Source organism: Daphnia magna, linkage group LG6, assembly GCF_020631705.1.
Source record: "Daphnia magna isolate NIES linkage group LG6, ASM2063170v1.1, whole genome shotgun sequence".
Classification (NCBI taxonomy): Eukaryota; Metazoa; Arthropoda; class Branchiopoda; order Diplostraca; family Daphniidae; genus Daphnia; species Daphnia magna.
Window position 1 is genome coordinate 9,552,225 of NC_059187.1, and position 24,165 is coordinate 9,576,389.

Genomic DNA, 24,165 nt, shown 5'->3' on the forward strand with positions numbered 1-24,165 from the left:
GATCATTTGTTGTGGTATGCTTCATGTGTTTGCAACTTCAAGGAATCAAGTGTCTAGTTACCAAGTGATCCACATTTAAAGATGGATAAATATAACCTGACAGCGTATGATGAAGAAGATGATCTTTATTCTGGATTTAATGAGTTCCATCCTACATTGAACACTTCCAGTCTTATACAAGATTCTCTTTCCAGAGATGTAAAACAGCAACAATCAATGATACAAATGCAGGTAATGTTTGGAATAGTTTGTAAAATTGTTTATTAGTTATTTCTCAATTGATAATATTCAGCTATTAAGATCAATTATACACAAGACCCCATTCCATTGTTGACACTGGTTATACCACTTAGAGCAACTCTTATGTGCCTTCATTAGGCATCGTGACTTTTTTTTTTATTAGCAGCAATCAAGGGGTGTTACAGCATCCCGTGGAGCAAATGCAACTGCAGTTGCCAGGCCATTGACTGCCATCCATGGTGCTGGATATACCTCTTCAAGGATGACAACAGCTAATCAGACCTATGATCCTCTTAACCAGTCGGGAAGAGTTACAACACCTTTTGCAGAACCGAAAACCGTTGATCCGTACACAAAGTTTCTTCTATAATCTTGTATTTTTTATCCTTATTAATCTGATGTACAGACCAGAAAAACAAATGAAGATGCTGGAGAGCAGCATTCACCGGATTGTGGAAGAATCCATACTTGCAAACAGCAAAGAAGAATTCAGAGTGGCGCTGGATAAGGCCAAAGAAGCAGTTAACAAAGAAAAAAGTCTTATACGGCAAAAAGAACAATCTGGAATGGGAGAATCAAATAATGACTTGGCCTTCATGGTACACTACTGCTGGTGCGTCCTTTTTGTTTACAAAAATGGATTTCATTGACTGTCTTTTTCACAAACAGGTTTTATTCAATCTCGCGAATCAGTATGTTGCCAACGGTTTGTTTTCCGAAGCAATGTCATCCTATCAACAGTTGATTAAAAATCGTACATTTGCCAACATCGGCCGACTACGTCTCAATATTGCTAATTTGCATTTCCGGCTCGGACAGTATGCCCTTGCATTGAAGCAGTATCGGATGGCCTTGGATCAAGTTCCAGCCCATTTCACAACACTAAGGTGATTCAGAAATGGTTTAGCATATTATCTTTTCATATGCACATGTTTGGTATAATGACCAACCATTTACCTGTCGCCAAACGAATCTCGCAGGACAAAAATTATGCAAAATATTGGCTTGCTGTTTATCAAAATGGGACAATACAATGATGCCTGTACGAGTTTTCGAATTTGTTATGCAAGAAAAACCCGACTTCAAAACAGGTATGACTTATTATCTGATTTTGCTAAGGTAAAACTAATACGTCGCATTCAAGGTTTACACATGGTGCTAAGTTACTACGCATTGGCTGATCGAGAAAATATGCGTAAATCATTTTTGCGCTTGTTGGACGTTCATGCTGAGGCAGACGACTTTGAGAAATTGGTGCCGGAGGTTAATAAGATGCTCTATACGATAGTAGAATTTGAATAACCTCATGCTCTCACACACTTACGGTTTTTTTTTTTGTTGGAATGAATAAATGATGTTGGTTTAGGGTGACGCCCAGTGGAATTCTCTGCGTGAATCCTTGAATAACGATCCGTTACACCGTTTGGAGCGTCAGGCCAAATTTGAAGGAGAAAGATGCATATTGATGTCGGCCAAGTTAATCTCGCCGGTCATCGAAGATACTTTTACTGTGGGCTACCAGTGGTATGTTTACATGGGTTTCTAATTTATTCCGTACATCGGATATCTTTGATAAAGAAAAAAACTGCTGATTTATGTCCAGGTGCGTCGAAGCGATCAAAGAGTCAACCCACAACCATCTAGCAGACGATTTGGAGATCAATAAAGCTGTTCTTTTTTTACGCCAGAAGGATGTGGCTCAGGCTACTGAAACGTTAAGGAGTTTCGAGAAACGGTCCAATAAAATGGCTACCAACGCAGCCGTCAACCTGTCCACGATTTATTACCTCGTAACGTGATGCTCAATTTTAAATCGGATTGGTTCTGACTAACTATGTGATTCAGCAAGGTGATGTTGCAAGCGCTGAGAAATATGCCGAAGTAGCCCGAGATTCGGATCCTTACAACGCAGCTGCTTTTGTCTGCTTAGGCAACTGTTCTCTGCGTCGTTCGGATTTTAACAAAGCCAAAGACTTTTTTCTCTGCGCCTTGGATAATGATGCTGCTTGTGTTGAAGCGTTATACAATCTCGGTATGAATGGCGCATTTTAAACTTTCAGGCAGTTTCCCAAAGAATAGGCATTACATTTTTTTTTTTTTCAGGTCTAACGTACCGATCAACGAACCAAGTTGAGAAAAGCATGGAACAATTTGTCAAACTACAAATGGTGTTGCGTCATCAGCCCGAAGTCCTTTTTCAGATCGCTAATCTCAACGAGGATCTCGGCAATGACGAACAAGCGATTGAATGGTGAAAATTGAACAACAGCTTTTGTGCTTTCAACGACAGTTCTAAATCCTTTCTACTGTTTTTTAGGTATTTGCAAGTTCATACGGTGGTGCCGTCTGATGAAGGCGTCCTTCAGAAATTGGGAGAAACTTTTGATCGTCTAGGAGACAGGCAACAGGCTTTTCAATACTATTCCGATGTAAGGATTACATGTGTCGTAGCAACGTTACTTTTAATGATTACAACGCGATCCTTTGTTCAGTCGTATCGTCACTATCCATCGAATTTGGAAGTGATTCGGTGGTTGGCGTCCTATTACACGGAGATGCACGTCCCAGAAAAAGCCATTTCGTTGTACGAACGTGCTGGACAAATGCGTCCTAATGAAGTTCAATGGCAGTTGGCAGTGGCGAGCTGCACACAACGAGTTGGAAACTATCATAAAGCTCTGCAAATTTTGAAGAGTACCCGCTCGAAATTTCCTGAAAATATCGAATGTAACGCGCATATTCCCCATTTCAACGTTTTTACGATCTAATAACAGTGGATGATATTCAACCCTCTTCCCCCCCCCCTCATCAAATGGTTGTTGTAGGTTTGAGAGCTTTGATCCGGTTATGCACCGATCTCGGGTTGAAAGAGGCTGGAGACTATGCATCCGATTTACGTAAATTGGAGCACAGCCAGAACGAAACGATCCAGGAGAATAAGCGAACTGGCACAAGTACGATGTGTTATCAAACGAAATGATTGACGATTTCTCTCTCTCTTTTCCACCGCATTCGGCTGCTGATCACAGTTTTCTATGTTCTAGGCGTGACCTACAGTAGCGGACGAGGATCAGGACTGAGTTCGGCTGCGAGCGGAGTAGACTCAACCCTAAAAAGCCAACCAACTTCAGCGGAATCACTTTCAAAATCAATTCATTTGTATCAAACTACTCCCGTCGGTAAGAACAGAATTCCCGTTTCCTATTGATCCTGTCGAAAAGAAAAGAAAATGTTACGGTTTCAATTAGATACGAGTTACCAGGATCAACTGGGTCCATTGCAAGATCGTCCTAGAACTAGCCGGCGGCTGATGAATGTCGAAACAGATGATCTGGATGTAGGCAGCGATCTGTTGCCACTCTGAGGGACAAGGCAGCAGTAGCACTCTCGTGATTCTGTAATCTGTGAAAGAAGAATCCTGGCTCTGTTATAACGTAGACACTCTGTGTAATTGATTCTCGTACCATTGATTGCGTAATCGCCCGGTTCCCGACTCGATGTTTTCTAGTAATTTTTCTTTTTGTTTTACGCGTCAACACATTTACGCTGGAACGTCTTGTGTACTTGCATAACGCTGTACAAATTTACAACAACAAAATAGAAAGGGCAACAAAATCTTTTCGCTAATTTCAAGTTATTACTGGTAAATCTTTCATACATAGTTCCTTATTTTTTGTGTTGTGTCTTTTTTTTTTTTCTGTGTGAAGTATGACGTACAATTTATCGACTGGTACAGTTAACTAAAACTAAATTTCAAAAAAAAAAAATCAAAAATAAATACCGTTCTGGGCAGGAGTTAAAGGTCAGACATAGGAAGGGAGGAGGGATACGTTTAGAGGATCCATTCAAAAATTTTGGTACGTAATACTGTTTTCTTCGAATCACACTGAAGTTGTGATTTGTTCAATCACGTCGACATCACGCGTGAGGACGCTGACATCGTGCCACGTGTTCTGACGTCGCAGCAATTTGGGCGGCAGTCGAGGGATGCCTTGTTCACGATAGTGAACGTAGTCGTCATGGCCACCACGGCCGTCACAAGTGCCAGCCTTTTGTAGAAGTTCCGGGTCGCTGAGGCTCATTTCCCGCAGCGAACACTTCAGCATCCGATACCTCTTGACCTGTCCCCAATATAAATGTGTATAAAATCAATTCTGTTTTAACACCCGCTGCTAACTTTTGGGAGGGAGAGGAATGAATCAGAGCTCATAAACAAGTCCAAGCATTCGGCTCTTGGGGCAAAGTCAACTTTACCCAACGGCTTCATTAACCATCTACTAAGGCTTTCGAAACTAAAAAATAAAAAAGTTAACTTTAGTTAGTGCAAAGATGCATGGCATTACTTGTGCTAGACTTGAGTGCAATCTTGAACTTTATAGTTTAATAACCCACGTCTGGCCTCATTCGATATTGACACTGGCCTCGTTTTGTTGTCCGCAAAAGCTCCTTGGCGCTATCTGAACTGCCATCGTGCTCTTCTAATACTTATGCTAGTCACTACTTCAACGGTTTGCCATCCGCACGGGCTTGTTGCGGATGAATAAAGACTCGATCGGTACGAGAGAAGTGAGAGAAAGACGGCCGTACCTCTGGAGGAAGTTCTGGTATATCAATGGCGTCGGGTAGTTGCGTGGCCGAATGAATTTGGCAGCAGTCGTCGTCGATGTAGTCTTCATCGTCGTCGTCCATAGGCAAGCCACAATCAGCGCAACTGTGGCAAATGTCGCATTCGCCATCCATCGCCAAGTGATTGCAGCTTCCTAGACATCCGTTCCAATACTCGGCATCCCATTCGATATCGAACGGATAGCCCGGATTCGAAGTGGATTGCTTGAGCGGACACGCCGTAGAGTCGTGACGATGGAAACGTTGCCCAGCAGCCGACTGCATATTATTGTCACCCGCAGGCGAGGAGAAAAAATCCGTAATTGGATTGCGCTTCCACGGAATCGTGTGAAGGCCCAGTTTGAGAGCGATGCGACGTCCGAAATTCTTGGGCAATTTCATTGGATCCTGATCGCCCATCGCAGGTGGCGGAGGAGGCGGTGGCGGAGGGTGTGGACAGGTGCAGACATCCTGGTGCACCGTCCGTATCGCCGCATGGGCCGTCTGTACTTGCTGGGCGTTACCGTTGCTCGTCTGACTCGACCCCGAACGGTAAATCAATGGCTCCTGACTGCACTTGTCCCTCGCATCCTTAAGATGGCCGCTAACGCCACTTCCGGCGCCGCCATCCGACGAACGATGATGAAAAGACGGCGGAGAGGAACGCCTGCCCAGGAACAAATTGGGCGGAGCTGCTCGTCGATACATCTTGGAAAGGAAGAGCAGCGATGCGCCGATGACGGTAAAAGTGAAGGAGAAATAATACCCCGCCCGCGGAGTACTTTGATTGATGTAACCTGCCAATAAGAAAATTATTATTGAACGCATCGCATACATATAAATTGTCGACGGTTGGACCGACATAAATCGAGTGTCGCTACAAGAAAAAAAAGTCAGTTTCTTTCGGCTTTCGGCGTTCCGCTAAATTTTCAAACTGCCAAAACGCTATTGTATCGCTACATAATTAAGTCAGTTCTGAAATGTGTCTAACTGCGTTTATCGCACGAAAGTTATTACGTACAAAGAGAAGACATCATTGGGCGCGCCAGTGAATGTGCCGAGTTTTCATGGGAAATTACGGACCTAATGACTTGGCTCAAATAGTCTATTTCTCATCTTTACAGAACAAAAAAGAAAAAAAAAACAAATGCCCAACAGTTTACTATTATTGTTGTTATTCCCTTTGCGGTTTTATTCTTCCTTTTGGGTCCTTTCACGACAATTGGAATATCGCCGACATTTCTCTTTGTCGGGCCGGACGTTCCGTTCAGACTCGTAATGATGTGTTTTCTTTTCAACTCTATCTCCCCCTGTTGGCTATTTTATTTTCTAGACGGACAAACAGAATTGCCGATGGACCCCCCCCTCTTCCCCAAAAGAAAAGTTCTATTAAAATAATCGTTTTATGAGACACTAGCGCCGTAACGCTGATGTTATTATATTTAACAATCAAACGCATAGACCGTATGCGGTAAATAGCTGCGGCCACGGCAATTGCGTTGACATCATCGTGACGTTATTATAAACTTAAAATTAAGTTTGGATTTTATTTGATAAAAAATGGCAGTTCACTCAATTTTTCTCGGAAAAGAAACTAAGGTCGAGGAGACAAGTTGAGTGGCGGACGCCATTAGCGTTTCCATGTGATGTAACGCAATCCAAATCGGGCAGAGAAAAGCACTAGACCATCATTACCCCCTCCTTGCCGTGTTCCATCAACTGGATCATGCGGAGCGAGTAAGAAAAAAGTGACTGACTACTTGATTTCTATCTCGACTTGTCACTCAAAATGAATTTAGAAAAAAAAAAATTCTACGCTGGGCACAACGTCTAGCGTGTAACAATAGATATACTAACCTGCTATGGGAATACCAAAGAGACTTGGTAGAGAGCGGACGGCCAGAACGAGACTCCATCCTCGGGCGAATTGCCTGGCACGAACTCTGTCGAGCGTGTACTGGTGGACGGCGTACTGGTAACCGCCTAAACAGAATCCGTACAGCCAAGCAAAGAGCACGTAGCCATGGTAACCGTTGACCGTAGCTAAAGTCAGCAGCGAGAGGCCTACGTCATGGAAGATGCAAAGGAGGATGTTGGCCGTCATGATCGTACAAGAAAAAGAAAAACATTCTTATTGTAATGGTCAACGTTACCTATTCCATAGAGCGTAGCCTGACATAAATATTGTAGTGAAATGAGGCATTGTGGGCTGGGCCGTAAGACGACCAAACCGACGATGACTGTGCCGGCCGCCATGGCCAAACCCATGAAGGTGTGAATCAGCAACAAATCGCTGGCCTCCAAACCGTCCTCTTCTCCTTGCAACGCCTGTAATATACAACAGCGTCATATTCTCATCTAAAGAAACAATCAACGCCAAAATACGGGACGGACACACTCATTTTGTTTGTTCTCTTTCAACGGTGCGTGAAGTACGCGCAATATCTTCCGCTTCGGGACTATATTAGGATTCGTGAATGTCCAGTATATAGCCGGAGGGCCATCACAAAGAGAGGCTACTTAAATAATAGCAGCGCGGGTTAATCAACCGTTTGTTTGATGTTTATGCGCACCCTTTCTCTCCGTTTCTTTCGACCCGACTTTTGAGCAAATGCGGGACTTGAATGTTATTACAATGTCGGCCTTCGTGATCATCTGCAAGAAGAGAAAAACGAACGAACTCGTTGCTTTTAAAAACGTACCGCGGCTTGGAAGACCATCGCCAACGGCATTGCGTACAAACTAAGAGCTTTTTATCTTGTCACTGCAGGTGACTGGCAGCCAACATTTTAGCATAACAAGTCGCCAAGTTTAGGATATTAAACAAACTGCGTAGTTTTCTATAATATTCGCATGCAAATATCATAAATAAAAAGGATTTAACATATTCGTGTGTTTGAGTCATCATTTTCGATTCTCTTGAACGGCATTTTCTTTTCAGACAGAAAGTAGGGGTCCGTTTTTTTTCGTTCTTTTCTTTTAATGATTACCAGATAAAATAGTGGAGTGTAGGCGCCGATGGCTCCGATGCCGGACGACAAAAGGATCATGCGGAGGCTCTTGAGTCGCAGCACAGAAAAGTCGAAATAGGGCGGCCGGTCGTTGCTCGGCTTTCCTTTGACTTTGACCTGTCATCGTGAGACCGCAAAAAAGAAAATAGACAAATAAGGAAAATAATAAAAGACCGGTAAACAAAATGAGTTGATTTGCCTTTTTTTTTTTTCCCCTTGTCAAGACATTGCCGATAAATTAAGTACCCCAAAATCATCACCAAAACGCACTCCCCTTTTTCCGAAATATTTGTATAGCTTTTGGCATTTTTTGTTTTTGTTTTGGCAACCTTCGACCTCGTCGACCAGAACCTCACGAACATTTTGATCGGACGATAAATTACACAATACACGAAAAAAAGACATGAATCACATAGGCAAATGGCCGGAAACCACGAACAATCGTTTCCCAATTTTTTCCTTTTTTTTTCGCTGCTATCCAGCAGAGCGTCATGAAACACTTGATGAAACTCTTATCTAGTCCCGATTTTTTTTTTAACCGCAAAATTTTCGAGATTAATTTCACGTTGAAAAATGCCAATATTTTAGGCAGGAATGCGCCCTCCCCATTTTCTACCGCAATTATTCGGTAGTTTCAAATGTGTAATAAACAACGTCGTGTGCGTTTCCGGCGACACACCAACTCCAATTTCTATGTCTGCCCTGATATTTGTTTCTTCCATGCGCTGCTGCTCACTTTGCCGTCGACAAACCCAGGAAACCCTCATTAAATTTAAATTGTTCACATTTTTCTTTTCTTTCTTTCTTGGCTGGTGCACACTTTTCGTTTGATTCACACGATATGTCAACGCTCGGCTAGTTTTTCTGACGAGTTCTCACGAAAGTAGAATAGCCCCCAAAGGAACTAATTATTTAAAAAGAAAAAAGGGCTCCCGCTAAATTTAAAAGAACCAAAAAAGAATAAACAATAAAGAAAGAGAAAAAAAGGTGACGCACTTTTTTGCGTTGTGTCTTGAGATGAAGGATGGCCCTCCTCTGCGGGTGGTAGAGACTAGCTGAACGATAAAAGGTGCCCAAAAAGAAGGCCGACAATAGGAGGCCGGTGGCCGCTTGCAGACCCAGACGCCAGCCCATCTGACTAAGAGAACAATCGTAAAGACAAAGATAAATACTGCACGCACGCAAACCGGTACAACAAACACGCGTTACTCAAATGTCAACAAAATATATATGCTGGCGTGCTGCATTCTTTCGAATTATTTTTTTTTTGTTTCCAACAGAAAAAGTCCTTTTGATTATTTGTAAAACAATTGGTAATGAACAACCGCATCAGCGTGCGCGCTCATTAGTCAGAGAAAGAAGCCAAACACCTGGAAGACAAGGAAAAACAAAAGCGCGCGTGTCTGCTTTATCATCATCAAGTTGTCTCGTTTCTCCTACGAGTCAAAGTTTTTTTTTATTTGCGTTAAAGGCTTAAAAACAATGGCCGTAGATAGCGTCTTTTGTGCAGATAAAGAGAAACTCACCCGAGCGCTTCTTTGAAGAAGACAGAGAAGAGGATGACTCCAATTCCAGCGCCCATTTGAACAACAATTTCGACAAAGTCCCGCCGTCGTTTGAAATACTGGCCCACCATCAGGGCTGATGACTCCCTCACCAAGGCTATGGCGATGCTCATTAAGGCTCCGTAACTGTAACGTTATTCAAAAAAAAACACAAAAAATGAGAAAGAATATTTATACATTTAATGGTAAGAAGAAGAAGAAACAATCGATCCTCCGACTCGAGACTTGGGTGGCCCCTCATAACGGCCACCCCCCTCATTACCTCCTTTCCCATTCATAGTGGATGAGTTATTAGTCGTTACAAATGCAATTCAGAAGATGCCACTTTTCTTTTAAACAGAAAATGAGCAAACCTCTTTTCGGATAACTCCCTCTGCACGCAATTCAGTGTTTTTTTCCCAACAATTTCGTCCCCCCCCCCTTTTTTTGCGGCTGCGTTTATCCTTTCGGGAACATGTTTAGAGACACGTTACGTAAGCCGCAAGGCATTCGATGTGCCGACGAGTGTCATGTTTGCAAAACTCCTCTTTTCAACGAGCCACCGCCACGGAAACGAGCCGTTGGCTGGCGTCATTGCCGCGTGCAAGACGCACGCATCTCGGCGTGCAGTAGAAATCGTTTTCACGCTCCATTGCCCACGACAACTCCCCTCTTTTGCATGACGCGTTACAAAAATTCTCCTCCCAGTTTCCGACGTAACGCACAAAAATTTGCTAACAAACACTTCACCAACTTTATTTTTACAGGAGGAAACGCGTTCAACCGCGTCCGTTTTCCCGTTCTTTTCCAATAATTCACGCTCTCTTCGTTTTTTGTTTTTTTTTTTATTATTGTTTTTCGGTTTTCTAAGGGGCGACTCTTTTTGTTTCAACGTGGCGGCAGACAGCCGTTGGAAAACGAGTTCTTTTGTCGATATCGGCAAGTTCATTTCCAAACGGTAAACTCGTGAAATTTAGTTTTTGTTTTTTTCTTTTTCTTGCCAACGATCACAAACGTCTTTTCAAACCCAAAAACAGAAACGCCAAAAAGGAGAAGATAAATAATGTGAAATAAAACAGACGTCAGCCAAAATCGCTAGCCGTTCGGGTCCCGTACGTAAAGCGGGAGAGCGCGCGCGCGCGCGTGAAATCGATTTGTCATACTCCATCTGCCCGTCTCCTAGCGCTACGTGTATTTTGATTTGTTCGTCCTTCAGGAGACAGATGAGAGAAGAAAAAAAAATGTTCCTCTTTTCTTTTTGTTTTCGGAAAAATAAGAAAATGCGTGCAACTCAATTATGCGTTTTTCGTAGACTATTACGTGTATAAATAGACTTCTAAATCTATATCTCAAAGGGAGTATTTATTCACGAGGGATTTGAAGCCTAATGCAGAAGTAGACGGTGTTCCATTCCGATGAATTGAAATCTATTTTTCTCTTGTGGTGGGAAGAACGATGAGGAAAAATGTTTGAAAACCCAAAATTGATCTAGCGGGATTTTCCTTATTTTCGTGACAGAAATCGTTAGGGAGCGGGGAGCTACATCACAGTTTCAAAAAGAGCATTTTCTAGAAGGACCGCCATACAATTCCGTGAAACGCTATCCGCTTCCCCTCTTTTTTTAAATCCGAGACGTGACCCCTACCAGATGTGACTCCCTATCGTTTGGATTCCAACTAAACTTTTTTTTTAAAACCCACAAACCTGTCTCAAAACTTAAAGTTACACGAGTTTGGGCTACTTCATATTTCAAACGTTCCCTTTCAAAAAAATAAAAAAATAAAAAATTAAGTACATTTCCTTATTTCTTATGTATACTGACGGGGAAGAGGGAGATTTTTTCAAATTTTCACAACGTGATTGATGCTGCACCATTATTTGCTCCATAAACACGCATTCAAATAATTCCGAGTTCAGTTTTATCGCCATCTTTTATTGCACGACATTCCCAGCCTCCTGTACATTTCTGTGCTTGCGTCTACAATTTTTTGTTTATTTTCTCATCACTTTCCTTCAAATTTGCTCAGTTTTACTATTGCCTTTTTCAAGAAAATGTTCTAGTAAAGCGCCTAAAACAAAAAAAATAATGCGTATGCAAAGTGGCAGCAATGCTTTCAGAGAAATTGTTTCTCGTCAAATCGAAAGAAAAACAAAACAACTCGCAGGAGCTGTCCCTCTTTGAAAGGCTAAACGAGTCAAGTGGACGGCCCTAGCGATTCAAAGAATAGTTTCCTATAAAAGATGAGTTTCATGCGCTCGACTATTCACGTCAAACAAAAAATATTTAAAGAAACGCTGTTATTTGATGCGTTTTCGTTATTCCGTTGCGTAATAGAAATTCGGTCTTTAAAAAAAAAAGAAAAAAGAAAAGAAGAATTTTTACCTGAGAAAGACTTGATGAAGTTGCTGGGCAAAGGAGGCGAAGAGAGCGGCCAGCGCCAAGACGAGACCTCCCAGGACGGCCGTCAACCGAGTCGATTTGCGACGACAGAGGGCCACGACCAAAGGTGTCCACAACCAGCTGCCACTTAACTGGATCACGCCTATCCACACTGCCGTCCGCATTTTCACGGCGTGTAGAGTTCGTACCGCACAGATTGGACCGCGTTGAACGACATGGTGGGGGAGAAAAAAAGAAACGATTTTTAACACACAATTAAGCGACCACACGAAACAAGAAAATTCAATTTTAGAAAAGAAATACGAAGACTCCCCACCTTTGCCTGTCAGCTGCTTTCGCAAAGTGCCAACTCAATGGCAATTATTTCAAAGTCTGACTGCTACGTCAGCAATTTTTTGTTGTTTCCCCTAGCGCCAACGTGACGAGCTACGTCTTAATGGCGCTCCCTTCTTTCGCGTGCGTGAATTTGACAGCTTTTAACTGCAACGCGGCAACAGTAAACACACTCACGGAAAAATATCTCCCACACGTACTCAGTGCAACAATCAAGGCACTTCTGCGGTCTGTTTTTTAACAAGAAACACGGCGACCATCCATCTAACCTACGGATCATTCATCATTCATAACGGCTGATGGGGTCCCGAAAAGAAGAAAATGAAAAAGAATGGACCCAGTCAAGTTTTTTTTTTTCCCGTTTGGTAAATAGCCTCTCCAAACTGAATGGTCAGGATATAAAGTACGGGATTTCGGTTGGCCAGAGTCTTTGAATCGACGCCATAGAGGAACATCCATTTCATTTTTTTCTATATCGAAGGGACGCCGGTGCGTCGGATGGGGATAAGTAACTATATATCTTTCATCGTGAAGGAGAGTGACTTTCGTAAACAGCTGAGAATTCGAAACTCCTCCTCCTACGTAAGAAAATGTTGCGTCCACTTCTGCAAGAAAAGAACATCGTTCGCCATAAAACATAACAAGAATGCGTTACACACAAGAGATTTTTTTTTAAATAGCCTTTTCTTTTCTAAGGGAATTGCATGTCAAGTGGAGATCTATAAAGATATTAATCTACAGGGGGGGGAAGGATCGCACGATTCATTTTTTTCGTGTTATGTCTTCGTTAAAACCAAAAACTGTGGGGGGGGATATCGGCCGGAATTCCGTTCAACCGGATTACATAATAATGACATGCAAACTGTCCTGGGAAGATGGAAAAAAAAATTGATTGATGACGAGTCTATTTCTAGTTTATTTTTTTTTTTAGGTCAGACGTCATAGGATATTTGGCAATGTCGTAAAAAAAAGATGAGCGTTGGGAAGGGACCTGTGGCTGCGCAGCTGATGGCTCTTAATTTTCTCGGGGTAAAAAGATTTTTTTCGTTTGACGTGGATTTTTCTTTTCAAGGAGATGACAAATACACGTCCGTCTAGTCGTAAATCAGTCAGCAGGTCAGACTTGAAAAATGAACGGAACTTTTTGAGAACTGTCTGATACGTTTTCTAGGGAAAAAAATAAAATAAAAAGCTCGGAAATAATTCAGCAGCCGGGGCTCATTTGTTTGCATGCAAATGAGCCCCGACGAGAAAGCCAAATGGTTTTTCTCTATTGAACCTCACCAAGAAAGAAAGAGTTAAGCTTTAAAAAATAATGTTCCTCTCTTCATTGTTAACCAATTTGTTATTATACGCAGTGTGGGGCTATTGACGTGAGTCTACATCCGAAAGAGAAGAAAGTGGGAAATCGTGTCGCTTGTCCCGCGATCCACAGACAATCGCCCATAATAATAATAATAACAATACAACCCAACAACTACAACAAGTCGTCCCATTTTTATTTTGGCTGGATCGCTATCTCGCCAGTCTCAAAGGTGCTCTTCTCTCATTGGATAGAGAACCCCCCCATTTCCTTTTAAAAGAAAAATGTGGTGTCTATTCAGAAAACAACTTCCCAAAAATGGGATAATTTTATGATGATTGCCAAGAGAAGCCGCGTTAAACAACATTTTTTGTTTCTTTGCATCTATGTGTTTGTTATAAAACTCACGAATAAAAATTTCGTTCCCAAAACAAACAAACGCAAATTAAATGTGCCTCGATTCCCTGCACACACAAACACACACACAAAATAGGAATTAAAGAAGATTATTATTTTTCAATGTCCTTTATGAAATAGTATGCAAGCCAAGAAAACGAATGTGCGCGCGCACACACAAACAGCAGGAGGTTATCGATTGTAAATCAATTTCGGACGGTGGTAAATTTCTCGGTAAGACACACACACACACACGAAGACGATACATTGCATAAAAGAGCCTAAAGCCAATGTGTGCGCGTATTTCAAAATTCAAAAGAAGAAATCAGCGTGCAATTCCGTTGTGCGCCATCAACCTGATTTCTTCTTTTGAACAGTTAATTGGGAAAGGTGCCCCAACAAGTCGCGATGGTGTAAAAATTAGATAAACAAACGCCAGGAGAATAATGAAATAGCGCAATTTTTTTTTTCTCTCTTTAAACGGAGAGCGCGCCGTGTTAGTCCGTTTGGAGGGCGTGGACAAAGTCATAATATTTACAAATGTACATAATAATATAAAAGTGTAGCTGAAAATAACAAACATGGCCCGATGGTGGTTTTTACGTTTAAGAATTGCTACACGGCGATTATATGCGTTTAACCTCCAGCCACTCGTTAAAATAATCAAGACCGTGTTATTTTGTTGTTTTTTTTTTTTTTTTTTTTTTTCCTGAGAAATAGGAATTATTGCGACAGACTACAAGGGAGGGGTTTAAAACATTTTCTTTGATAATAAAAAAAAAAAAAAATCATCTAATAAAAATTGAATTTGCATATTTTATTAGGCGTACGCACATCTCTCGTGTCCTATGCGTCTTTTTAGCGCATTTCTTTCAAAAAAGAAGATTACTGTTGTGGCGGGGCGCGACAAGAAAAATAAAAGATAAGAATCGCATCACTTAAAAAATATATACATACACATCTAAATGACCCTGAAGGCGTTTTTTTTTTTCTTTTTTAAATATATAGTTAAAGAAAATGGTCGTTTGACACGCAAGAGTCCCAACAACAATATCGTAGCACGCGTCAAAAGACTTGTTATTCCTTCCTTATTGTAGTTCGTTTCCCTTGAAAAATTCAGTTTGGACCCGTTCATTATTTTAGTGTCGCCTAAGCAACAAAAATGGCCGTCTTCTTATTGCAGGGACAAGGTTATAAACAAGTCGTATAAATAAGCGATGCACACACAAACAAAATTTCGTTTCCGCACGACACAAAAATAATATATAAGGAAATATAAAGAGTGTCATTCAACCGGTTATAGACTTTTCGTCAATTGGCCAGTCTGTTGGATAAAAGAGGACAAGGCGAAACATTCACGGAGGATAACCACTTCACTCGACAGCGAAAGAATTTTTTTTTTTTCTGGGGTGGGCATGTCCATCGTCAATTGACTTCATCATATCTTTCATCGAGTATAAAAGCAAGGACACAACAGGCAACAAAGGCATGTCCTGCTGCACAGCTTCCAATTACACGTAAAAGCTTTTGTCGATTCTCTCTGTCCTGTCTCGTCAACATCAGCAGACAAATGGAACACGAGAAAGAAGAAAAAAAAGCAGCTGGACCTGTTCCAGCTTTTTTTTTTTTCATAGTTCCTACTACTGACATTCAACTCCTATGCCGACCATTTCTTCTTCAACCGCCTTCTTTTCTAGATATCCCGTCGTTTGTTTGGCCTGACGTCACTTTGGCCCGAGGAGACGAGTCAATATTTGCCCGTTTCTGCCACTCCGTTTTTCCGCGCGCATTCACAGAAAAACAGAAAGGTAAAAACAACACATTCTTATTATGCCGGACCGATGTTTGTTTAACAAGCAGACCGTCTCTCATCAACGCTGATTACAACAAACACCACCGATGACGTCATCCCTTGACCCACATTATTTTTCCATCATCTTCTCTTTTGGCACCTGAAAAAAACTAAAAGTCCCTTGATCCAACAACCGATGGACGGTGGGCTCTTTGGCAACGAGGCCGTCCCCCCCCCTGACGGTAAAAGTAATGGAAGCATTTGGCTACGGAACGAGTGTGAGAAAATGGGCAGACAATGAAAACGATCAGGACGTCTTTAGCGCCTCTTCTTTTTGAAGAAGAAAAAAAATGCTCATCAACACGACAGAGGTAGGAAGACAACAAGTAGAGCTCAAGGATGCCTCTTTCAACGGGCCTCTTAATATTTTTTTGGAACGTTCTCACGGAATGCGCGCGCCGCGAAACACTTGATTTTTATAGCAGACGTCATTGTGTTTTTGCCACCCCCCTATTTCTTGAAGGGATAAACCCACGTTTAGCTGTGTCATAACAAACTAGGCATTGATAAACATCCCACCTCTTTTATGTGTTTTGCAACATGGAACCGGCTCCCGATTTCTTGGAATTGGAAAAGAGTATCAATGAAAATTTACGTGCGTGTCATCCCCGAGAAAGAAAACAAAAATGCGTAGAGAGAAATCGATGCGCGTTTCCCAAACAACACAATAAATGCGAGCCGATTGGAGGTCGATGGGGAAACTTCTTAGGTAGATCGAAAGGGAGTCTAGAAAAAAAACAAGAAGATTGAGAGAGAAGACGCACCCCGCATGCTAAGTTTATGACTTCCAAACATCGTCCTGTTTCCAAGTCTTTTTGAATAAAAAAACAACCACTAATTTTTTAAAGGGGTGTGATTTAAAATTACCCGCCAAAAACTATGCCGACATTGTTTGAATTCACCTGCAGGTACGCGAATTGAAATGCAAACTGACCTGCGTCCATGTGAAGCGAAGCGGCGGAATTCTCCTGACGAGCAAAATGGCGAGCGATCTGAGCCGCCATCACTCCAAAGGCCAGCTGCAGGCCAGTCGTCAGCACCTGGACCAGAAATGCAGCGCCGACCACTAACCATCCCCATCCGCCCTGAAACATAAAAACAAGAAACCGCAACCATTAAATTTCAAAACGAAATTCAATGGGGATGCCTCCAGATGAAATCATTAAAAGAAAACGTGCACAGGTGCTCATTCGAAACAACCGTTTCAAACATTCGACATGTTTTCATTTTTAAATGACCACAGTGATTTGGCTGCAGACGAGAAAGTTGAATACGAAAAAGCGGCAAATTTAAAATAGACTTAAATTTTTTTTAAGCAAAAAGATTTTCAGAATATTTTCTTTTGACACTTTCACGAATATTCAAAAATACTGAATGCTCGACACGCCATTTCAAAGGCAAAGTCATGATTTTTTTTTCTTCAAACGAATAAAGGGCAGACTACTCATTGACGTAATAGCCATTTTCTACGTTTATAAAAGACGTGTCACTTAAAGATTTGAGCAAAAACCTTTTTTGCCCATGTACCCATCGTTACGTCGTACTAAAAACTTTCTAAAAAGAAAAAAAAAGGGACGTTGTAATCCCACAAGATAGACAAGGAATTAGCCAATCTTGTAGACGATCCTATAAAATCCCAAACAATTGTTTGGATACAACGAAGAGAAAACCTTTTTCTTGTTTGTTTACAGTGGAAACTCAATTTTCTTCGCTTTAATGAGCTCCAAGATGCCCGACATTGCAAATAACACTACGTGCTTATGTATACGTAATGAGGTACGATAATGAGCCCTTCATTATTTAAAAAAAAAAAAAAGAAAAGCAAATAAAAAAAAAACATGACATAGTTTACACCACAATCAGATTATGTACCTCTGGATAGTAATGCTGTCGGATGGTTGACGTGCGCGGATCGTGACGCCGGAGTCCTGGAACGGCTCGATGTAAGCTCCAAAGTTCGCGCTCGTTGAGGCCTGGCCCGCCAGAGATCTTGTCGTCGTTCAATCCACCAAGGCCGGAGAGACCATCGTCGCCAACTTCGGAATTGTTGTGATGGCCACTGTTATTGCTCGCATCGCCTCCAGCCGTCGTCCGACCGCAATGATGATTCTTAGCGGCAGCACCTCCTGCTGAACGTAAAAATGAGATTCGAGATTAGGCAAAAATGCGAAGATTACGAGAAGAGACACGTCCGTTAAAAACAAAGTGCATATCAAAATGATGTATACAACACAATAACATTATTACGATCTAATAGAAAATGAAACATTTCTCGATTTAGATAAGACATCGTGGCAACCATTTTTTTTTTTTTTTTTTCCAGCTATCCAACTCATTTTGAGCCACGATGACGTAGGTCTTTTCCTTGCGTTGGCTGTTGCTGCTCGTGTACGCACAAAAATCTGATAATAAGCTGAGAGGGTGGGATTTTTCCCGTAGCGCCGGATATTGGAATTAGTTTTCTTCCGTCTTGTGTGTGTGTGCGTGTGTGTGAAAAAGGATATATTACACACGGGATCGATAGGAGGGATAGCCCTCCAGCTGTCTACATGAGAGAAAAAGACGTTCTCTTCGCTATTTATTATTTACGTGATGGATGTATAGTATTATTTTGAAAAAAAAAAACTATTTTTATCGTGGGCACACTCATAAAATTTCATTTTTCAATCCCGCTTTAATGATTTTCTTTCCAGCTGATGAATGACTCGGGGATTTATAAAAATGATGAAAACAAAGGGCCTATAGCAGATGGTGAATTTAGAAAAGAATAATTAATTTAGAAGACCATACAAAATCGAATCATCTGCTCAACAAATTTTTCTAATCAAAACAAATTTCACCATCTCTTCAAAAAATTATTAGATTACTTTTTTATATTTTATTACACGAGTTATTTTAATATGTTTAAAATATATATTTTTCATTTAGAAAATGCCAATATAAAAACAGCGCCCTTACCGTGACAAAATATCACGAGACGTGGGGATTCGAATCACCAATCATCACCATACATAGCAATGGCCCGTCTACCACATTCAAAAAAACAAAATTCTTTTCCGAATGGAATGCGTGTCTTTTTCTTAGCCTCGCATTTAAAAAAAAAGAAAAAACGCGAAGAAATTGTGACGGTCACGCATGCCGCGGTGGTCATTTTCCGACGCAAAAAGGTGGCAAACCTTATTAGGGGATAGCAACATATTCAGTGCGTGAGTTGGTCAGACAAAAACCGCAACATGATTCACCCAAACTATTTCTTTTTTCAACGTCCATCGAACGTTAGAACTACACGAAATCACGCACCCTATTTCTGTACGCAAAAAATATATATATATACATCTTCTTTTGTTTCAGCTCTGTTGTCAAATTTCAATATTTCAATGAACTTGTCTGACACATTTTCCCCCCTAAAAACTAAAAGGAAATTGTCTTTTTTAAAAAAAAATAAGGGAGGAGGGGTCGGCTGAGAGGCGGATTCAATTGGTCGTCGGGCAAAGTTTAACGAGGCAGAACCCAAAAAGCTGCTAGGCAACGCTGTTCTATCATAAAAAAAATATTCAATTGCTCGTTTCAAATCTCATTTGTTTTATGTGCTGCCCGCCTTATCTCCTTGTTGACGACAAGTCCGTTTTTTTTTTTTTCATGCAAAACCGGAAGTCACGGTATATACAATAAACACAATTGCAAAAAACCCTCAGCAAAGACTTGACACCATCAAACTCTTTAAAAAAAAAAAAGGGGGGGGGGAGTTTGATGGTGTCTTGTTTTATTGTTATCCTTTTATTAGATTTAGCTCTGGCGGGATTCACGCGTTTGTTGTTTCAACGGAGGACATCCAACGAAAATGGTCATCGAGATTTCTTTAAAGACAAAAACTTTGAATTACAGTTTCCAATCGGATTAGGTGGAACGATATCAAACAAAAAAAAAGTTATTGCTACTTGTAGTTTGTTTCTTAAGGCCAGCCATCAAATAGACAAGAATCGCTTTAAAAGAAACGAGAGACAACACATAAAAAAGAAAAAAAAGACTATCAAAAGAGAATTCGATTTCTCAGTCGTCCTTAAAAAAAGATTTCCCATTTTATTTGACTTTTCAATTCACGATCTTCAATGATTGATAGCCAGACATCAACTAAAGAAAAGGTTTTCCCAGGCCCCGTTTTTTTTTTTTATTAGCTGTACACGGTAGACGCACACGATACAAATCAGTTTGCGCAATATCAGTTAAGAGCCTGAGAGCGGGGGGGATAAGTACGTAGATTGAAATAAAAGAAAAATGATGAACTTTGGCGACATGCCGGACCACTTTGCACCCCACCCTTGGTCGCCATACAGCGTCTTATTAAAAGAAAAAGGCCGTACAGAAGGCGGGGTATTTTATGACTTGCAAGTCTCATACCACCGGTGCTTTTTTCCTGCCCCCCCCCCAAAAAAAAACAATAGGACTCGACGTCGTATGCTGACCCGTCTCTATTGATTTATTTCTCAGAGTTAAGATGTTTTCTCTCGTTTGGCAAACACGGTGCAACTGATATACGGGCGTCTCTTGCACGACCCACTTCAATCGACTCTATGCCTTTTATTTTTCTTAAGTGGGCCGATTTGAGAGGGTTTAGTACACGATCGATGATGTCTAACTCCGCCCCATCTACACGACATTGCCCATTGGAAAAAAGAAAATAGAATTTACCTCGACTAGTGCTGGAATTGGCGACGTAAGATCGCAATGTCGTCGCACTTTTGCAACTCTGTTGACTGCCATAACGTCGCAAACAGGACGGCTGATGTTGCTGTTGGCGGGCAGCGCCGACTCCGCTAACGTCGATCGTATTGTTCCAGTTTTTACGCGAAAGGATCGGCTTGGTCGACGACACATTGGCGTTTCTCGTGCTGTTGGATGCCACTCGATTCAACTTATTGCCACCAGTCCGGCTGACTATTTCAGACGAAGAATTTGTTCGAGACACTTGTCCTTGTTTGGTCCGATGGGTGGCCACTTCCACTACTTGTGGAACGATATGCCGATCGATGGTTAAAGTTTTGGTGGCCGATCCAGCTGCACTGTAATGCGGAGCTTTCTTTAAAGTCGGTTTCAATAATGTCGATCCATCTTGCGTCGGCTCTACAGCGACCGTAGTTTCTTTCGAACACAAACAGCGGCCGACGCGTTGCTGATCGAGTTTGTTTTTATTCCGGCCGCCAGTCGTCACGTTCATGCTGGACAAGTCGACTACAGGTCCATCCATCCAAGAGACAAGGGCCAAATCGACACCGCTCACAACGGCCGCCAATCCATCGGCCGACATGCTCGCACATCAACACGCCATCTGATAGCTCCTCGTCTTCGTTGATTGCTCACGTCGACGATGGACGTGTGATATTATTTCACGGTTAATTATCGATATCCAGTCGGAATCCATTTCCTGCAATAAATAGAAAATGTTTGGGGTCAAAATCGTTCCGAAAAAAATAATAAGTTTTACGATCGCTCCGTTTATGTACAACAGGCTGCAAAGACATGATTTGCCACCAAAAATGGCGACTACGGATCTAATATCACGCGTGAGTGGCCTTCTCTATCCCCTGTTTTTATTATGCCTTATACTGCTCGCCTATATATATATATTACAGTGTACACTAGGCCTGCCAAGATTGGCTGTCCAACTGACTGCCCCTATCTCAGATTGATGGTTTCCATTTCAGTTTCCAATCTTCTGTTTTAAAAAGAAACTTTAAACCATCTGTAGGTAAAAAAAAAAAAAAATAAGGGGTGGGGGGAGCAACAGGCCGCGTGACAAAATGATTGACGCAGAATAATTGGGTAGATTCAAGAAGAGAAAAAGAATTGTCAACAGCTCAATAGTTTTTCGCAAGCTCATTAGTATGCGCTACGTGTCTTCTATGACATGCCTTTTATTTTACCCTTTCCAAATGTTTTTTTTTTTACTGTGAATTGAAGGCGACGGTGTTACGTGTACATATCGATCGTTCCCCACACACACACACACCGGGACAAAGATGAGAATGTTGATTCCGCCGCATAGAGACACACACATAAGAACTAGGTTAATAAATATACCAAAGTATAATATTTATCAAAGTCCAGTGTGTAAGGGAACGCGACGGCGATCTTGCAAGATAATTTGCGACAAGATGAAGGAGCCTGTTGGGAAACCTCTCGGAGGTATTTATCAAACGAAGAAGTTACAGAAGCTACTGATGTGAATTAAATTAACTTGGAAAAAAAAAATGCTACCCATGTAGATTTCGAGAGGGAGTTTAATTTCGAATGTTGACTGAATGTAAACAAGAGGATTTGAGAAAAAAGCTCGTCATTGACGACCTTTGCTATTTAAAAAACTAAAGCCTTTCTCTTTATGTGGCGTTCTACATAAGACCTTTCGATTGATGTTTATGCTTTACAGAGAGAGAGAAAAGCATATATTTATCCAGAAGACCTTGTATATTTATATCCGGCGGCGGAATGTTCTGTTATTTTTCTAGCAAATATTTCGGAAATCTCTTGCCTTTCTCCTTTGAAAACACAACTTCTAGCTAAGCGAAAACGCACACACATTTCAAGCTTTAGCCTCAATTTGTTAGACGTCAACCTTCAGTCTAGCTCATCAGATCGTCCATCTTGCAACGGCCAAATCCATCAGTGTATTAGTTCAACCCCTCCGTATTATAGAGAGCTAAACAACCGAAAAGCTTTTCTTTAAAACAGACACGTAACATAGAGACTTATCTGTATGGTACACACACGCACGTTAAGCTATTTATTCACCCTGTTTTTCACGGAACAAAATTCTTTTACAAAGTTATTATTAACGCGGATATAGAGCGATCCCATATGGTGACCGGTCCCTAGGACGGTAAAAAAAGAAAAAGAGTTTTTCTAAAATGAAACCCATCGTATAGCCAAGTAAAATCATCAAGACAGTTACATCAGACTTCCGTTGTTATCTAACGTCTTGCAAGTTTCATGTGCTGACTGATCGTTTTCTTGGCCTAAACCACCCGGAAAATGCAATGACGTACTACTTAAATTCGGTCAAAGAAATTTGAAAGCAAAACCTTTTAAGACAATTATGAAAAAAAGACGGTAGTAAAAAAATATGCTAATTAAAAGATTTCGACATTTTTCGCAGAAAAAGTCTGAAGCTTTTTCAGCAACAAATAATAATGGTTTGTGTCTCTTGCCTACTACTTAAAGTCGGTGAAAAATGAAAACCATTCACGAATGCTTTTTACACGATGAGGGAAACGCTGATGAGACCTAACCGTTTGAACAATGAGCTTTTCTCGGGAGTGAGGCAGACGGTTTTGCCATGACGAAGCGGGAAAAAATCATTTAAAAAGAATAGAGAATTTATAGCACTTAAGATCCTATTATTGCCAGCATCCTTTTACGTCACACCACCTCTAGCTATACTGACGCACTTAGAGCAAAAAAAAATAATTTTTTTAAAACGTCTTTATATTAAAAAGCGAAATTTGAAAGTTAATTAGACAACCTAATTGGCAGGTGGACAACACACCTGATACAATTCCATTTATAGATTTTAAAACATTCACTCCATATTGTTTCGTTACGCATTTTCATAAAACATATCCTGTATTCGCTCATTACAAAATAGAAAATGTTCACGATTTCCAAAACGAACACAACCGGTTTAACTCCTCGTTTTCACTAAAATTCTTCTAATTTTAGTTACACTACTGCGTGTTATCAAATAACTTTATCTCTAATGTGCACAAGAATTCAAAGATTGCCCTCAAAATAATTCCTACATTAACCCCGAATAGTCAAAGAAAAGATGGCGACCACTCTTTGAGATGATTGCATTTACCGACTAAACCTGTCCTCTCTCTATGAGGTCCCCATTGGCTTTTATTAGAAATGGAATCTTGAGGAGAAAGAATATTAGAGAATATAAAAGACGATGACACTATATTACAAGCAAAACGAACGTAAAAGAAAATTTCCAATTTCGGGGTAAGGTCGTTGAGTCCTTGCCACACACACGAGAGATAAAGTCTATTATTTATCGATCGACTGGCCTACAATTGAATTCCGATTCGCAACGTTTTTTTTTACCCGCGAAACAAAATGGAAATAAGGAAAGTCTTTAAGTTTACGAGACACGTGCACGTGAGAAATTACATTTAAAATCGATCATTAATCGGCAAAGGAAGGAAGAAAAAAATACTCACTTGATCACGATTTTTCACACAGTGTCTCACGTGAAAACAACACGAAAGGTATCGGCACACAGCGGACAATTTTCTTCAGTGATTTGGGGTAAAACAAAATGGCGAGAGCAAAGTGTCGTGCGACGTTACTCGCACGGCGTCTACCGGTCGACTAACGGCGATTGAACGAGGCTTCTCCTTTTCTCTTCTGGGCGGGAAAGTTCCCTCCTTTTTTCTTTCTTTTTGCTGCGTTGCAAACTACATCTTCTCTTTTTTTTTTGTTCT

General features: G+C 41.1%; 2 protein-coding genes across 3 annotated transcripts; one reads left to right on the forward strand and one right to left on the reverse strand.

The window, feature by feature from the left end:
- The first annotated feature begins 62 nt into the window (after positions 1–62).
- LOC116925379 (intraflagellar transport protein 88 homolog) lies at positions 63–4,046 on the forward strand. Its single transcript, XM_045175658.1, is given in 16 exon segments — positions 63–231; positions 407–588; positions 647–866; positions 910–1,127; positions 1,221–1,290; positions 1,292–1,331; positions 1,385–1,503; positions 1,607–1,764; positions 1,844–2,030; positions 2,086–2,272; positions 2,344–2,491; positions 2,558–2,669; positions 2,733–2,967; positions 3,066–3,194; positions 3,285–3,419; positions 3,489–4,046. Coding segments are annotated over 16 exon segments (2,406 nt in total). The 5' UTR covers positions 63–81; the 3' UTR covers positions 3,605–4,046.
- LOC116925378 lies at positions 3,781–24,064 on the reverse strand. 2 transcript variants are annotated; one of them, XM_045175656.1, is made up of 12 exons: positions 23,902–24,064; positions 20,375–21,107; positions 17,558–17,811; positions 16,620–16,770; positions 11,784–11,952; positions 9,383–9,547; positions 8,853–8,994; positions 7,836–7,973; positions 6,999–7,173; positions 6,703–6,909; positions 4,828–5,642; positions 3,781–4,361 (listed from the first exon to the last, which is right to left on the reverse strand). In XM_045175656.1, the coding sequence occupies exons 2-12, from the start codon at positions 20,988–20,990 to the stop codon at positions 4,122–4,124; spliced, it is 3,072 nt and encodes a 1,023-aa protein (XP_045031591.1). In that variant the 5' UTR covers positions 20,991–21,107; positions 23,902–24,064; the 3' UTR covers positions 3,781–4,121. The 2 variants fall into 2 exon arrangements, with proteins under 2 accessions (XP_045031591.1, XP_032787941.2); XM_032932050.2 differs by having other exon boundaries at positions 17,558–17,814.
- Positions 24,065–24,165: the final 101 nt, after the last annotated feature.